General features: G+C 41.3%; 1 protein-coding gene across 2 annotated transcripts in view; it reads right to left on the bottom strand.

Annotated features, from left to right (window-relative positions):
• Positions 1-279: 279 nt before the first annotated feature.
• tiam1a (TIAM Rac1 associated GEF 1a) overlaps positions 280-17075 on the bottom strand; it is a 55978-nt gene continuing 39182 nt past the window's right edge. Inside the window, exons 1-13 of one of the 2 annotated variants that reach the window (XM_051937331.1) lie at positions 11877-11901; positions 7566-7790; positions 7216-7284; positions 6981-7106; positions 6569-6677; positions 6026-6205; positions 5785-5903; positions 5575-5683; positions 4450-4508; positions 3890-3986; positions 3071-3158; positions 2793-2965; positions 280-2664 (exon numbers count right to left, since the gene is read on the bottom strand). In XM_051937331.1, coding sequence (XP_051793291.1) covers positions 2027-2664; positions 2793-2965; positions 3071-3158; positions 3890-3986; positions 4450-4508; positions 5575-5683; positions 5785-5903; positions 6026-6205; positions 6569-6677; positions 6981-7106; positions 7216-7284; positions 7566-7748 — 1950 coding nt within the window. In that variant the 5' untranslated portion in view covers positions 7749-7790; positions 11877-11901 and the 3' untranslated portion in view covers positions 280-2026. Of the gene's footprint in view, positions 2665-2792; positions 2966-3070; positions 3159-3889; positions 3987-4449; positions 4509-5574; positions 5684-5784; positions 5904-6025; positions 6206-6568; positions 6678-6980; positions 7107-7215; positions 7285-7565; positions 7791-11876; positions 11902-17075 lie in introns of those variants that run through there. The other variant, XM_022209670.2, reaches the window with a different exon arrangement.

Here is a 17075-nt window from a genome sequence, read left to right as displayed (position 1 = left end):
CCTGATATGAATACTGAGCAGAGCTGCCTCCCTGTAGAGCTTCTGTTAAATACCATTCACGTTGAGAAAGTAGACTACTTTATATTCAATTAAAGAATGCATTTAGAAACTGACAGTTTGTTCAGTGTAGGTTCTTTGTTTCATTTTTGCCACTTCATTCAAAATGAAAAGCAGTTTAGGACTGAAAATAAGTATGAAATTTATTATTGCTTTTTAGTTGCAGAAGAGAAAATGTTCATCCTGTCAAATGAAAAATAATCAGCACACTCACAACAAAACTAAATTTAGAAAATTTATTTTAACATAAAAATTGTAACGCTCCACAGTTTTATGTACGAACACAGTTTTAAAAGTACAAAGGAAGGAGTCAGAGGGGGGGGGGTTCTCACAGGATTTTGCCTCCAAGGCCAGGTGATTGTACCTCACAGTCTGAAGTCTTAACTGAGCACAATGACCCAGTAAGCTCAACTCTAAGAAACCAGCATTGTAACAAAAATAAAAACACAGCATCATCCAAAGTGTAGTACTTCCACCCACTCTCCTCTCACTGCCAGTCAGAGAAGCTGGCGGGTCCCCCCCTCTCTCACAGTTGGGTATTAAGTGCATGTTCAATACATCCATTAAGGTGCGCACGACTGTGTTGAGCAGAGAATGTTGTTGTGGTGACACAGTGAAGCAGCACAGCCTGGTGGATAGAGGAAGGAATGCAGGGAGGTCAGGTGGAAGTGTAGCCAAGTAATGTAAAATGTCAATGCTTGACATGACAAAACTCAAAAGGAACCGGTTGAAAAACAGAAAATGATCTCCACTGGAGGGTGACAGTTCAACTGCGTGATTGTTCTTCTCCTTGAAGTCACAGTACAGTCACAAACATGGCTCTGTTGAACACCTCCTTTCAAAACAGCAAAGAAAAATTCAAGTAAAACAGGATTGTAGGAATGATGTAACATCATGAAGAGAGCATGCCCTCTGGGGGGGGGGGAATCTATCAGTTAACAAAAAATAAAGCAACATGCTATTCAAGAAACAAAACAGACTGAACATTCATGTGAAAGGGCATAAGTGATGGCTTTCTCATGCCTGTTTACTGGCACCGGACACACAAAAGGTAGTTTGTAACACTGGGCAGCTGAATGTGGTGTAAACATTAAAAATTACAGTAAATAATAATAAAAGGCAATGATTAAATAATGCAGACTATCTGTTGTCCTGACTATCTTTTAAAAAGGATATAATAGGAGACGAGGTGAGCTTTAAAACATTTTTATACAAGAGCTTAACGGCACTCTGTTGTACCCCTGACTATACAGCGATGTGCAGCTGACATTAAGTTAAAACAATATAAAAAAGCACGGTAAAGCTAGTTAGATCTCACCATCTTCTACACAGCAGTCATTAAGCCAAAAAGCCCCTGAAGAGAAGTTCAGTAACACACAGCCCTTGAGTGTCGAGATACAAACACGGTTTCCGAGTCAGAAAAATAGAACACCCACATTCCTGTGTTGAAAAATAGACATTTTGGGCCAGAAGGTCAAAGTTCAGCGGTGGCGTCTCTTCAGTACAATGTGTGCAAGGTACAGTAGCTGCCTTGACTTTCTGTGTCTGTGCTTCTGTGTACTGTATGCACTTAGAGTAAATATATATGCATTTACACTCACACACTTGCTTGTTTTATTGCGTGTACATGCAGTGCTGTTTTGTTCATATGTTTACAGACAAATCCACTGGTGTGTGCAACATCTGGGTGTGTTTTATAAGCAGCTCTGGGTGAGAATTTCTAGAGAAACATCAAATGAAGCTGCTTTTCTGACACACTGGGGTGTTTCGGTTCTTTAGGATTGTCAGAACTGGGGGGATGCAGGTGAGGTGGAAGAAGAGGATAGTGTCGTGATGCAGGGACCTTCTATACACGTTCTGCAGATTCTACATATTTAAAGCTTGTATCCAATTCACTCCATCTTTTCTTGCACTCCTACTTTAAGTAAAAAGTGGAGGAAATCAGCATTGCTCCTCTGTCAGTCCCTTCTCAGAAGACGTCGCCGTTACACCCGTTGGCAAAGTCCTCCCGTCGCACCCAGATGACATCATGGTCCTTATTTGTGGCCCCCTCCACCGCACACTGCTTCAAGGGGGCAAGTTTTAGAGTCGGGGTCGTACAGCGGGATAGTGAGACCCCACAGGATGCAAATGAGTCTGAATCATCTCCGTGCTGTCTTTGATCAGCTTCCTCCTCCTGCACGATCCTGCTTCTAGTCTCTGCAAGTCCATTCAGGTTCCTCGTCTCTTTGCCCCTCAGGTCCAGTCCTTCCATCTCCCCCTCCAGGGCATTCGGTTCTGCCGAAGCTGCTCGGACAGACTTGCAGTACTCGTCATCGTCGCTCAGAATGTCCGTCTCCTTCACCTGCCCCACATCGATGATCCCCTCACACTGGTCCTCGTAGTAGCCCAGGTTGAACTGTTCCTCCACCCAGCGGTCCGTGTCCTCTCCTTGAGATTTCTGGGACTGAAGGGGGGCATGCTGGGAGAGTGGCAAGCTGGAGGACGGGTAGGAGGGGTTGGAGTCGTTGCTGTTGTTGTTGTTGCCATGGAAAACCAGGTCGGTGTCTATGGTGATGCGGTTCCTCATCAGCTTCCTGTGGGCCAGGGTTCTAGACGGAGCTGACGCTAAAGCAGAGAGAAAGAGAAGATGATCATGTTTTATTTTAAGAATGCACTGATGCACACATTTGATATAGAGACATGTTTGTACTAGTAGCATACCGAGATTCCTGTAGGCCAGAAGATACACCCACCTGCTCTGTTCATGGCAGGCCGAGCTCCTTTGAGGGCACACAGGCGTTTACCACCAAAGGGGACGTACTGCTGATTGGGTGGCAGAGATTCTGTCTTAAGAAGCTGCCGGCGTTGCTTCTCCCTCAGGATGGAGTGGACCGTTTTCAAGAAGTCCTTCTTGCTATCTGGAGAACTGTAAAACAAGCAGAAAAAGAAGATTTTAAAAACAATACATTAAAGCAAGATCTTTAGTTTGAAGCCTTTTGGTTTGCATATACAGTTTCTGGAAAAAATATACCTGCAGCACAACTGGAAGGTTCTCTCAGGTCTTCCTTCAGATTCAGACCTGGTGTGGACTATTTCACACACCGCTGTGGCCTCAGAGTCTAATAGAGGGAGAGAAGAGAGATGTGATCTACATTTATAAAAAGAATTCAGTTAATTCCCATCATCAATTTCTTTTCCGCTAACAACTGGCCATTAGAAAGATAAACTGTCATACTAGAACTGAATAGCCAGAGGGTGATGTAAGGTTCATCTGAGACAGAAACAGGATGTGAGGAAGATTGCACGCAGAGCTGATAATGGGTATTTATCTATTGTTTTCACAAAGGTTATCATTTATGTTCTTTGGAGAGAAAAGCAGCTACACCAATTTTCAGAAATATTGATTCGTACAAAAGAACTGTGGCGGTTTGGAAGACACATTCTCACATGCAAATGGTCTTTATGATTTCAGCATAAAAATGCAGAATACTTTGTTTTAAACAGAATATGATAATCACTTCAGTGCACTTTCTTAACTAATGAGGAGATAATTAAAATGTTTTCTGATGGAAATGTATTGTATAAGTTAGTTCCTCCAACATAAATTGCAGCTACAAGATTTTATTTGTTTGTTAAACTAGTCAATTAAGCAGATGAAATAATTTTAAGCCCTGAGTTTTGTGTTTGGTCCAGCTGGAATATTGATTTGTCTCTGGGCCAACACTAACAAAACCAGCAAGTCTAATGACTTTTCTGAAGGAACAAATCAGTTCTCAAAGTGTTTATTGTACCTGAAGGAAAAGACAAAAGAAAATTAGGCCTGTTTGACACCATATTTAAAAAGACGTACTTGCGAGTGCTCTGACTTGCAGAGAGTCTGTTGCGATCATGTGACGGAAACGAAAGGGATCCCTGTCATCGCTCACGGACACACGATGAGATCCACCCTGAAGAAAAAGAAAGGCAAGTGGATATCTAATACACCACCACTGCAATGCATCATCATGGCAGCAGAGAGCATAAGAGTGCAGTGACAGATGGCTGGTTTAACACACACACACACACACACACACACACACACACACACACACACACACACACACACACACACACACACATACAAGCATCGACTGAGCTGCAAGTGCGCATATAAAGTCTCTTCTGTCTGTTCAGTCGCCAGTAACTGTCCTCATTAAATATCATCAGTCAATAATCAGTCCACTTTCCCATGATGAAAGGCATTAAACTTAATTTCTTTGTGGTCTCGATGTGCCATCCAGAACTTTTTTTAAAAAGCACTTCAGTGGTAACACAGAGCCCCATTCCACAGAGCACATCCTCCAACACAGTGCAGCTCAAACTGGAATTAATCAACAGAAAATAGGAAAGGAAAAAAAAAAGAGGACTTACAATTTTTTTCCGGTGCTTGGAGCAATCTTTGTACACAAACACAACTGCTGTTTTGAACACTAAATGAGGGCAAGGGAGACATGAAGAGGGAAATAAAAGAAGCCATTAGGAGGGTCTGCATTCATTCATCGCATCAAAGAATATTTCATCACCAAATTGAGGACAGTGACAGCATGATGCTAGGTGTCAATGAACACTTTTAGTTAAAGCTTTTGACAGAAAAAGAACAATGTATCAGCTGGAGAAAAGATAAAAATGGACCACACGTGCAAAGCAGCCACTTCTACTCACTATCACCTTGCATGAAAAGCCCATATGCAATGTAGATGTAATATTTATTGCCAAAAGTGTCTCAGCTGAGTAGAATTTTAAACACATCTGGGCACTTCTGGGTGTGTGGGAACTGCATGACATCCCATTAATATTCACTTAACATAAAAAGTGAAAAAGAATGTAAAGATCCTTCATGTAATATGCTTGACTGGGTTTCTTTTTTTTCCACTACCCGAAATAGCACCTAAACCTGACAGTATTATAGAGTAAAGTGCCACGTGCCTGCAGCTGTTAGGATGTTCTCACACATAGTATGCACTAAATCTCCTGAGCACAGCACATTCAAATATACAGTAGATATGTTCTTTAGTTGTTGAGAAGTGGAACTGCATATCTACTGTATTTGGAAAATACTATAGTATTGTATGAGTCTACAGATTATTCATAGTTATATGTTGTTTTTACCGTCTTGTGCATAAAGCTACAGAAAGGCATGTCATCAGCTGCTTCTGTAAGTACTCATAATAAAACTTTTTAACCCATCATTACCCAAAAAGACAGTTTTCAGCTGTAATGCAACCAAACCCAACGATAATGCAATAACTACTACCTCTACAGAGCTTATATCAGGTCTGAGGCCAAGTCTTAGGGATGAATCTAAAAATGTCAGTTTTCCTTTTGCAAATAACACCGCGCCAGACATCAGTTTCAGCTCATGAATGCACGAGGAGTTTTTCTAGTCTACTTGCAACTCTGTAAAAGCTCTCTTTTACTATATAGACAGTTAAAAAAAATACACAGAGAAAGCCAAAAGTAGGACAGAACCTTTTCACATTCCACATGAACTCTTACCAAAAGCAGCCAAGTCAGGGTCCTTTTTACTCTTGACCAAAGAGGCCGGAGGATTGATCCACACCACTGTGCAATGTAGCAACAGATCTCCCATTGAGAGGTCAGCAACCTGAGATAAACAGAAGAAAGCATATAAATAAAACCAAAAAATAACTAACAGGAGATTTTATTGAATTCAAGATTGATCTCCTTGAACGTAATGTACGTTACCTCTTTCTTATCTGCAGTCTGTTCATTGATGAGCTGGTCAAAAACTGCTCCATACTCCTCATGAAGCTTTTGCATCTCGTTGATGTGACTCGCGACTTTGTTCATGGCCTTCATTGCAACTGAATGAAGCAATAATTCATTATAAAGAGCCTCCAATCCTAAACACCATTACATATTGTACCCTATTTTTTTTTTTTTTGCTCCATAGACAACAGAAAATAAAAGCAAAAAATTTGTTTACCATCCAGGTGGTAATGCTCTTCACTGTCGGGGTCGGTGAGAGAGTAGAGCTCCTTCAGCAGCAGCGGATACTTCAGGACTCTCTGGATGGGCTTGATGAGGTAAGACTCCAGAGTGGATGAATGTTGCTGTCTGGGGTTTCTCTCAGCCAGGAAGGCCTTGAAATCTGGGTCCGTCTTTGCTGCAAAGAGCAAAAACATGAGCAGTCATTTATTTTATACGTGAGGAGAGGAGCACAGCAGCTGAAAGACATCTGCTGCTAAAAGACACCAGCTTAAGATGAAAGAAAAAGCACCTAAACAAGTGGCCACTAAAGTGTCTCTCGTGGATAGCAACCAGGGCAGTAAATGCAGAAAATTAACTGGCAGCTCACTATCTGCACTGCAGGGCATGTGAATAAAACAACATGCTTCCTCTACCACACTAAGCCTTCAGCTAAAACACACTACAGATGGAAGATAGCAATAAATTACAGTGTAACTATCAGAGGAGTAAGCAGTGACTCTGTGATTGATGTAAAGTAGAAATTTCTGCTTGTTTTTACCTTTAGCAAGGACCTTCGGGACCTTGGTGTGACTGGCACAGAAAGCGCTGTAGATCTTGAAGCGATCAGCATAATAAAGGAATGAGCCACCCAAGGAGAACAGCACCTTCTGTGGAAGCAGACAAGCGTGTTATGATATCACAATCTAACGTCACTGCTTTTACACAATGCAGTAAATGGGAATTACTATTTTGACAAGCAGCTAAATAAGCAAACGTCTCAACTGTGTTCCAAACTGTCAGCTGCGTGCCAAAAGGAGTTAGGGCAAACACGTGTCTGTGCAACTGGAACAACACCGTAAGCTGCCGTATATCGTGAATTCTCCAAACAATACCAGCATCCAAAACGAAAAATCAAGTGCTTTCAAATCTGAATGGTGCAATGAACTGAAGAGATCCCCCCCTTCTCTAACCTTAAACTGCTCCACCCTTTCTAGTTTGTCCAGATCCGGCACCAGTCTGATTCCATCTTCCAGTGTTCGGAGAAACTCCACTTGGAATTCCACCATCTCCCCGAGGTTACCGAACAAAACGTCCAGCTGCAACAGAGACACATGAATCATTCTGCGAGTGCCACCTTACCAGTGCTGATTATGTTTACCTTATGTAAACACTTTTCTATTCTTTCACTGCTCTGATCCAATGTACCTCATCCTGTGTAAGGAAGCTCTCTTTCTGCAAGGGCGTCAGGTAGCACTCTATTAGGCAGCTCAGATCCTGAAAAGGACAAGAAATATGAACAAGATCAGCTGGTTATCAGATCTTCAAGGCGCAATGAGGCATCGCATGTGTGGGTGTCTGTTCATGTGAAGGCTCTTTAATAAGGAAGGATTTTTTAAGAGAAGAAAGAATTCTGCTCCTACAGGTGTGAACTTAACCCGCCATGGCAGACACTCAGCAAAACATCTATGAAAGTGTGTGCGCATTATTATGAAAAAGACGGGATGATTCACCAGTTATTGGATTTAAAGAGTGTCTTTAACAAATGAAACGCTCACTTTGACGTAGGTCTTCTCCGTCTCCACCAATTCATTGATGACCTTGCGCAGTTTGTCTGCGTGGGAGAGCTGTCTCTGGGTGGCAGCGCCTGCAGTGGGCGGCAGAGCAGACACGGGGCTCGGGGAGAGGGATGACGAAGACGACGATGAGGAGGATGACATAGGGCACTCCAGGGCATTCATGTCATGGAGACTGCGGCAGAAGGCGGTGACCTGCTCCGTGCTCTGTATAGAAAATAGCAAGGAGACGTGTCATAATCTGCACATTTGGAGAATCTTCAAGGGTCAAGCCTCTATTATTAAACTCAGACACATAAACAAAGCGAAAAATATGCACTGCTGACAATACATACAGCACATTCTTGCAAAGCCTGGTATGACAACACCCACCAACATCCCTGCTATCCAAAATACCAAGCATGAGCAGACTTGCCAGACTAAATTGTTAGTAGGGCTAATAGTTAAAAAATGAGGGGCTCTTCCACAGCTTCTCTCTGGCTAGTCACACCAATATTAGTTGATATTCTTGCTACTCTTAAAGCTACGAAGGATGCATAAAGATGAAGAAATATGTCATTGCAAAGCCCCGATGCATCATCCTCTGTACTGATGTGCAACCGCATTTTCAGAATTACTCACTGGAACCCACACAAGAGCATAAATATTGTATAATCAAGAGATTCTGTCCACACCTAAGTGTGTTCTTTAGTAGTCCCAAGGCTGTGAAAGTGTGCATAATGGTACGCCGGAAATTCAAAAATAGAGAGAAAGTGACAAAGTAGCGTCACCAAAAGCGAGAAGCAGGATGTGTTGAGACAAATCTGAATTATTAGTCTTTCCTTTGTCACAACAACCCAATGTTCCTGCGAGTGAAAATTCAAATCAAACATTTGTGAATCTGTTGTTTGATAGCACAGTTTGCAAGTCCAGACAGGCTGTTGTTAGAACTGTGAGTTCTGTTCAGAGATGAAGCAGAGATGGAGAGATGTATACCGACATCTTTTACAGGCTCTAGTCAGCCTGGACTTGTAGTCAAGAAGGAAAAAAGAATCTCCTTGAACTGTGAAGGAATGAATGAGCTCAGCCCACACATCGCACACAAACTGTAAATGGATTTACACTCCTATTTAATGTAGCTCCTGTCCAAGACCAACATTAAAGTCTTTTATAGTTTTTTGCAAAGATTTTCCACTTCATTGTATTCCTAAATGTGCCCATCATTAATGAAATAAACCTTCTACGAAATGAGAATTGGTGTAATTTAACAAGGGAGGGACATTCATAGGGATTTGCAGCACAAACAACCAGACTGAAACCATGACAAAGCAGCGCAACTGTACACCATGAGACACTGCAGTGGAATTCTTTTGCACACAACTGATTTGATGATGCAAACCAAAAAAATCTGTATGTCGAAAACACAAAAGCTGGGGCGATCCAGTTTTCAGACTCCACTTAGTTTGATGGGATTAATGCTCCTAATTCAGTCCCGCAGTCATCAGTGTTATTCATAGAAGTCCTTTTGCAAATGTATGTTGTAAAAATATCCCTCATCTGCATGGGGGGGGTCGCCGAAAGTGTTTATTAACTGTAATCTGTGATAATACTCTGCACCTGCTTGTGTGCTTCTACTGACTGGTTCGCAGACAGCTGGTCAGCTGGCTTGTCTTTGCTGATGCCATGGCTTGTCTCCTGTTGGGCCGTAGCGATGACAAACATAATTTTCCATTGTGGTTTTCAAAACCAGTTTTGCAACACTGCTGCATCCACACACACACACACACACACACACACACACACCATTTGATAGGGATGCTGATATTGAAATTCCTTTCACGGAGTCAAGACGATCTCCGTCAGTCACTTGAAGGAAACCACAACACCGACCACACAATAAACCAAAAGCACGCGTTGCAAAAGAAATAATATGACCTATTATAAGATCGAGTCCTCTGTCGTGTCCAAGTCAGTCACACGGCTTTGCAGGCATCGCTTACAAACTGTTAGTCATATTAGAACATCCAAAGACGGAGCCGCATTGCAGACAATCTAGAACTGCCCAAACCGGTCTCACAGATGCATTTGAAAACATTCTGTACCACTGACTTCACGGCTAATTTTCAAATATGCTGAGGGATCATAAATCTATGTCCATAAACAGAGTATTGAGAAACAGACAAGGAAGCAGTGATCACTGTGCAAGCAGAAACACTGATCCTGCTGGAACAATGAGTCTGAATTTGCATTTCTTTGTAAGTGAAATGACACTGTCAGTCTTGCTCTTCATAAGTGAGGTCTTGCCCTTGACAGCCAGAGGAATAAGAGACAGCCAAGTGACAGATGGAGCAGTGACAGAGACAGATGACAGCGGGAGATGGGGACAGAGGAAGGAGAAGAATGACTGCATAACATTGCGCCATCAGCACTAATTAACTTCCAAATGGCAGCTTAATTGACAAATAACCATAATACTGAAAATGATGATGTGCATCAGTAATTACATTTTGAGATTTAAAGGATTAAATTCAAGATAAGCAATCTTATATCGTCATTCACTGCAATTTCCAAAGAACTGAGCCCTGTCTGATTATATACAGCAGTTATTATATACTTTATGCAGCACTGTGTCTGCAGCATAGTGATACCGTTTAGTTTTTTTCCTCCATTCCTTTGAAATATAAACAGGGCAGTATGACACGATAAAGTCTGAACACTGTATTCCACAGAATCACCACATGACTGAAGACACATATTACATAAATTATTTGACTGGGTTGTTCCACTGGGAATTGGACGAAAGCAGGAACTTAGCACCGCCGATACAGTACCATGACATAATCACTGGCCTTTTGCGGGATGAAATCCACAACACAAGCCACCACAAACATGCATTCAATCACTCTAATGTCAGACTGCACGGCTCACCAGCTGTAACATATCATAGATGCATTCGGTCGAGGGTTTGGAATTCCTGCGCCTTCTGAAAGCTGACATCCCGGCAGTTCAAACAGGTTTCAGTGAGAAGTCAGGTGTTCATTTCCTGTCCTCGTAGCTTCCATTCCTCTGCCAGAAGGCTGTTTGTTTTTTTTTCCCCAGAATGTGCAACTATGCAGAATGTATGAATGCTGAACTTGTCCAGTCAAACTGATCAAAAGTGTACAAGTAAAAGCCTGCTATTCACTCTGCACTGCTGCTTTTAAAAAAACACTGCAGTTTCAGCTCCACAAAGAGGTCATTACACAGATTGAAGAGAACAGATTGCAATAAACAACAGCACTCTCATGTCACCTTATCCTACAACGTCTATCCAATCACTTTCTCAATCCCGCGACCGTCTCTGCACGCTCTCGTTATCTCATTGATCTCACTCTCTCTCTTGTCCTTCCTCGCTCTTCTGTCCAGGTGTTTGAGTGCAGCAGCAGCAGCAGCGGTATAGAATACAACATTAAATAACAAGATCAAGCATCGCATCCTCATGAGAGATGGAAGAAAAGATGGGAGGAGAAAGGAGGGAGGAGAGAATGGGAGGTGAGGAAGCAGTGGGTGGTGAGAGCCAAATACTTCCAAGAGGAAAGGACAACAGGCATCTGCCTTCTCTCTCTCTTTCATCACAGCTTAGAGAGACTCGTGTCATTACATCTGAGGACAGCAGCCTTGTTCAACAAAGGTAAATATTTGAGCTCGCTCTCACGGAATAATGCAATCAAATGTCAGAATGATCACATGATCAAGAGGAACAACATCTGGATACCAATGCAAGACAAGAAGAAATTCCCATGTGCATTAAGTATCTACTAGTATCTAAGTATCTATTTTTGGTAGTCAACCAGTAAATTGCACATACAGGTCTGACTGGGGTTTCAGGTACAACTCACAAAACCACACCTTCTGCACATTTGTCATTCCTGAGAAAATAAGTATTACACAACACCCAGTGGAATAAGACCTCGTTTTGAATGTGGCTGATCTGCAGATCTGAGAGCACAGATAAGAAAAGAAAGTCACAGCTGTTGAACATAAGAACTTTCTGCAAAGATGTTTGAATACCTGGTAAAATTTCTAAATGTTTGGCACCAAAAGCGTGTCGTAAAAGCTTCAAGAACGCCACTTTACACTTTATCAAATGCAAGTATGGTATTAATGATGCACAGCAAATCTGATAAAGAAAGACCGAGTTAATTCCAAATTTGTTGGCTACAAATAAGCACATATATGCAACACACAAAACCTTGACTTCAGACATGTGAAAACAGCAGCAGCTCAGGGACAATAAACCAGAAAGTGAATAAAAAACAGGCACAGCAGCAATACCTTTTCTCTTGTAAGTCCAACATATGCATTCCCTAACCCTAGAGACAAATCTGTATCCTTTTAGCACATGTGCCACATCTTCGACTCAGCCTTCAGAGCACAGAGGTAGAAAAGTACAGCATGAGTATGAGGGAGGAGCGTGGAGACAAGCACAAACCTGCTCTCACACCCGTCAGCCGAAACCTCGCACAGTGAGAGGCCGGATAAACAGAGATTACGCATATCCACACACTTGGCACACAGAAAAGCATCACTCACATGAATATACACGTGTGTGTGCTGAATTTTGATGTGCAGAAATGTACGCATGTATGAGTAAATAGAAATATATTCATGGGCAATGCTCAGCTTATCCCTGGCTGGACGGTGCTTTTCAAAAAAAAGAACAGGCATGTACTCATCAATGTCAGTGAACACGGTGGGAGGGGAAGGGAGGGGAGGATGAGTCTTGAAGTTCAGTTTCATTGGAAATCAGAGAAACATGCAAATCCATAAATCCCCATGAGGAATGATGCACAGAGAGAGGCTTTAATCATTTAATCTGAACTGAAAGGATGGTTTTGTTATGACACCAGTCTTAACAAATCCATGTGTGAACATTTAGACTCTAAAGAAGTTGATCTGAAGACTTTAGGTTTCTCCCTACAAAGTTATGAAGGCAAAGTAAGCGCAAAGCACAGACGACCATTAATAAGAGAGTAGACGGAAATCCATCTTTTTGCATTTAAGTAAAATTGCAGGCTATTTTATCATGTCACATTCACACATGAGGAATAGGATCAATAAAAGGTTGCACTATGAAAATATCCCAATCTGCACAAACTGATCTGCTCCATTTGCATGCTCAGTTTTAACACTGAACATTATTGTTGTCTTGCAGGCTTCATGAATCAGCACAGAGCTCCCTCTAGTGGTAAACTGAGAGAGGACATCAACAAATGAGACGAGGCTGTGAAAGCTTGATCAACCATGGTAGAAGTATTCGAATCCTACAATTAAGAAAAAATACAGCAATGTAAAGCAAAGTAAAAGTAACATATGATTAGCTTATTAATACTTAAGCATAAGCAGTATGTTATTGTTGAAGCTGCAGTTCATGGAGCTGGTTTGAACTTTAAATTTAGTTTCATGTACACGGACACCAGATAAATCTTAAAGATCAATTCATTGAAAGGAGAGGAAAGATGAAAAAAATATTCTGATACCAAAGTCGTTTCAATTTTTTCAAAACATTTTTCTCTAATCTTGGATTTCTTGAGAAATATTCATTTGAACATTTAATGAATTGAAAAAAAATGAGAACTTTAATTGGAAAAAATTGCTTAGGAGATCTCGGAAGCCAAAAATGTTGTTTTAAAAGCTTGTCATATTATCTAGAATGTTTAATCTTCATCATAAATGTAACTGAAGCTGTCAAATTCATGTGGAGTAGAATGTACAATATTTCTTATTGAAATGTAGTGGAGTAGAAGTATAAAGTTGCATAAAATGGAAACACAAATAAAGTACAAGTAATTCATGGTTGTACTAAGTGCAGTACTTAAGCAAATAAGTTACTTTTGACCACTGGGCATGATTAGATAGAGAATGAAAGAGCATCTTTAAATCGGAGCGACGGACAAACACCACTTATGGATTCATCCTAGAGGTAGCTAATTTAACCACAATAAACAAAAGCATTGCCTGCAAGTCACTGGTCTGGAAATGTACAATCTGGAGTCTATCAAAACAAACCTCGATGAAGACCTTTCCCCCCACCCACCCTTCAATCACTGCATAATGTATTTTCCATTTCAGATGCCCCTAAGCCTAACTGATAACCGTTTCTAAATTATAGCCAGCACTTGCCTGTGAGGCTGACTTCACCTAGAGAACGTCAGTAATCATCGTCATCTCCATAACTGCTGTTATCCCAAGCAATCGCTGTTTTATTCTCTGCTTGGTTTATCATACTGGGGAGGTTGCTCTATCTATGCTTTGTCTAAAATAATGAACATTCCCATTTCCTCCGGCTAGTCAGACACTCATTTATCTCCACTAAATGATGTGAAACACTGTGGAGAATGAAGTAATTAGAATGTTGGGATAATTAAAATTGTCCCACTTTGCCTCTTATTCTCCAGTCCTCTGCCACCATGTGACTGCAGGCACTGGGTGAAATGAGGTAAGACGTAGTCCTCAGCACTTCGGCACTTTTCCAAATAGGAGAGCCAGAAGACAAAAGAGTGATCGACATGTAGGGGAAAAAGAGCGACCATTTTTCAAAATAAGGAAATAATGATTTTGGTGGTAGCTCCCCTGGATTCTTTGGGCAACTTTGGATTTTCTTTGTTGGCAAACGAAGCATCCAAGAGCTCAGGCTGAGGTCAGAGCTCACAGCCGGATGGATAGCTAAGAGAGCGAGCTGTGTGAGAGCCAGCGGCAGCCTCATGTTGTTTATGATAATGAGCAGCAGGGGGTTCGTGAGGAGGAGGGTGGAAAAGGACCTGAGATCAGAAGGAAACAGGAAGGACAGAAGGGAAGAAAGGGCATTCAAAACAAAAGGACAGCAGATAAGGAGACTGGATGATCAGAAGGAACAAAAGAAACAAAAAACTGAGCTGTCATGTCTGAGACAGGACATGCTCACATTGCAGCTCTTAATTACAGGAACAAAATCTGACAGTAAATCAAATAGCCAAGGAAAAATAGGGGTGGAGGGAGGGGAAGATGAAAAAGAAGCCTTAAAAAAACAGCAGTAGATGGAAATAAGGACAAAAATCAGACAGTGAATTTAAGACTGGAGCAGCAGATAAGAGACAGAGGTGAGCTGAAGATCATATAAAGACCTTCAGGGCTTTGTTGTCCTGTTAACCTGCTTTGGTGTAGTTGTTTATGGGGAATTGTTTTTCCTTCCTTATAAAGTCCAGACTGTAAGTATTTAGATCCTGTATTTGGATGTTTTTTGCATCCTTGGGCTCTGTGTGGGAGATGCATTGCTTTTTCCACCTAAAACTCAAAGTTCAGTGGTTCAAAAGTGACTCGGTAGATAAATGCAAAGTCAAACAAAAGCAGTGAATTTAATATTTGAACAAAAAGCCTGAAATTTTGCCCCAATAATTCTTTTTTGCCACCTGCTTGTTCTGGTCTCCAGGAAGTGAGATTACTGCTCAGGTCAGTGGAGATCCGGTTTAAGGTTGCTGTAGCTGCACACCAAATACTACTGATTATCTCTTCGTTCATCCTGCCACTTCTGTCACCAGTGAAACCCTCAACAAAAACAATTATACCAGTTTCATTAGCAGCAATGCATGTCTAAATCATAACAGAACCAACCAACCAGTGAGGTCATACACTTTAGGGTCATGACTGAATTTTTTGTGAGCTTTTGCAAACTCCAACCATCCTCTGATGTTTTGGTGATGAATTGTTTTCCTGGTCTCTGACAAGGAAACATCCACACCAACATCCAGAACAGCATTCTCGACTTGCATTGCAGTCACAAAGAGGTTTATTTTCAACATGAAAATGATCTCATCCTATTTTCCTTTGTGACGTTGCTTTTTGAAAACTGTTTATGGCAAAGCAACTACTTTTAATATCTCTAACAGATGTTTGCTTTTTGTGAGCACCCAACACTATCTAGCCCTCACCATGTACCTTTCATTTACATAGTCAGGGCCATATCTCATATTTTTTCAGTACTAATGTGAAACTAGTCAGTTTAAAGCTGAAATGTGCATTTACTGTAGTACTGACAACTAGGGTCCAAGCACCAACGATACAAGGAACCTCTTGGAATTTTCATTATAGGCAAAAGAACAAAAGATGTGTAACTTTGCAAATAGTTTTCATGTGGACTGTATATATAGGGGGGAAAACGAAAAATACAAGCATTAAATGCAAAGGGACTCTTTGAGAGACAAAAATATTTTTCTCCAAATGAGCACTCTGTTTCACATCTGTGATCTAGTGGATTAAAATCCCAGAACTACAAACATAGTGCTGACTGGAGACTTTAAGGCTACTTTTTACTTTTGTGTACACTTTTGTCCACATTTATTGTGGCCAGTTCTTACATTTACTCTACTGTATAAACACCGCACAGCTACTCTGGCACTGGCAGCACTGCTTAAGCTTTTAAACATTAAAGTGATTAAACTGCACACTACACAAATGGAATTATACAAACATTTCATGCTGCGTTGTATCCTTTCTTCTGTTTGTCTTGTTTGAATAGATTTCTAACAGCTTTCAGAAACACTATAAGCTTAAAATAGCAAAAGTTCTTTAAATGTTAATTAGAGACTGTGTCGAACTTCAAACTGTTTTGCAAAGTTTAACAACTTGCTAAATGTTTTGCACACTTCAAGTGCACCAAATGAGACTTGAGCAGGCGTCCCGTCCCTATAAAGCCACACTGGAAACCCTTATCTGTCTGGATTTCTCTCATCTTCCCTTACTTTGCTTCCAACTAGTAATGGCACATTGGAGTCGCAGAACCACTTCTGTCCAACCGGACTGAGTCTAGCCAGCTCTGACCTCACCCGATAATTCTCCCTCAAGACTGAAGCTCACTGACACAAATCAAAGAGAGAATACAGCACTGTCCTGCCCTTTTCCTCATCTTTGCTTCATGTCTCGGCAATCAACAGAGGTATAGAAAGGAAAAAAAATTTCCGGTGGTTACTGGCTATCAGACATTGCCATGGTAATGGAAGTGACAACCGTATCCAAGGGAGACTGGCTGGCACACGGCCTGTTCCGGCAATCACTGCGCCGACCCTGATCAGACCAGACATAATCTTAATTAGAAAGTGATGCCGTTCACTCGCTCCTTCACTCACCTGTCTGTCTCCATTTCTGTGCTTCAGAGCACACACGCGTCTCGTACGTACAGTATGCACATCTGTTCATGAGCCAGCACTGACAGATTTACACACCATCATGTAATATGTTGTTAGCATCATATGGAAAATGTTATTCATGTAAGAATATGATTAAGATTACTGTGCACAAAACCAGTATGTTGTAGGATTGGACTGAGTTTACGAATTTACTGTAAGCATCAAGCTGGCATAAATTTACCTTATGTGAATACCTTCTATAATAATATGTGTAAATATGATGTAATGGCACCATTTCTTTCCTTTGATCTGTCCCCTTTGTGGCTTGATGTTACATACATAGGAAACAAGTACTAACGCTGGTGAATAAAGA

This window comes from Acanthochromis polyacanthus, chromosome 17, assembly GCF_021347895.1.
Source record: "Acanthochromis polyacanthus isolate Apoly-LR-REF ecotype Palm Island chromosome 17, KAUST_Apoly_ChrSc, whole genome shotgun sequence".
Classification (NCBI taxonomy): domain Eukaryota; kingdom Metazoa; phylum Chordata; class Actinopteri; family Pomacentridae; genus Acanthochromis; species Acanthochromis polyacanthus.
Note: the sequence above shows the minus strand (reverse complement) of the source record. Positions and strands in the feature narration are given on the sequence as shown.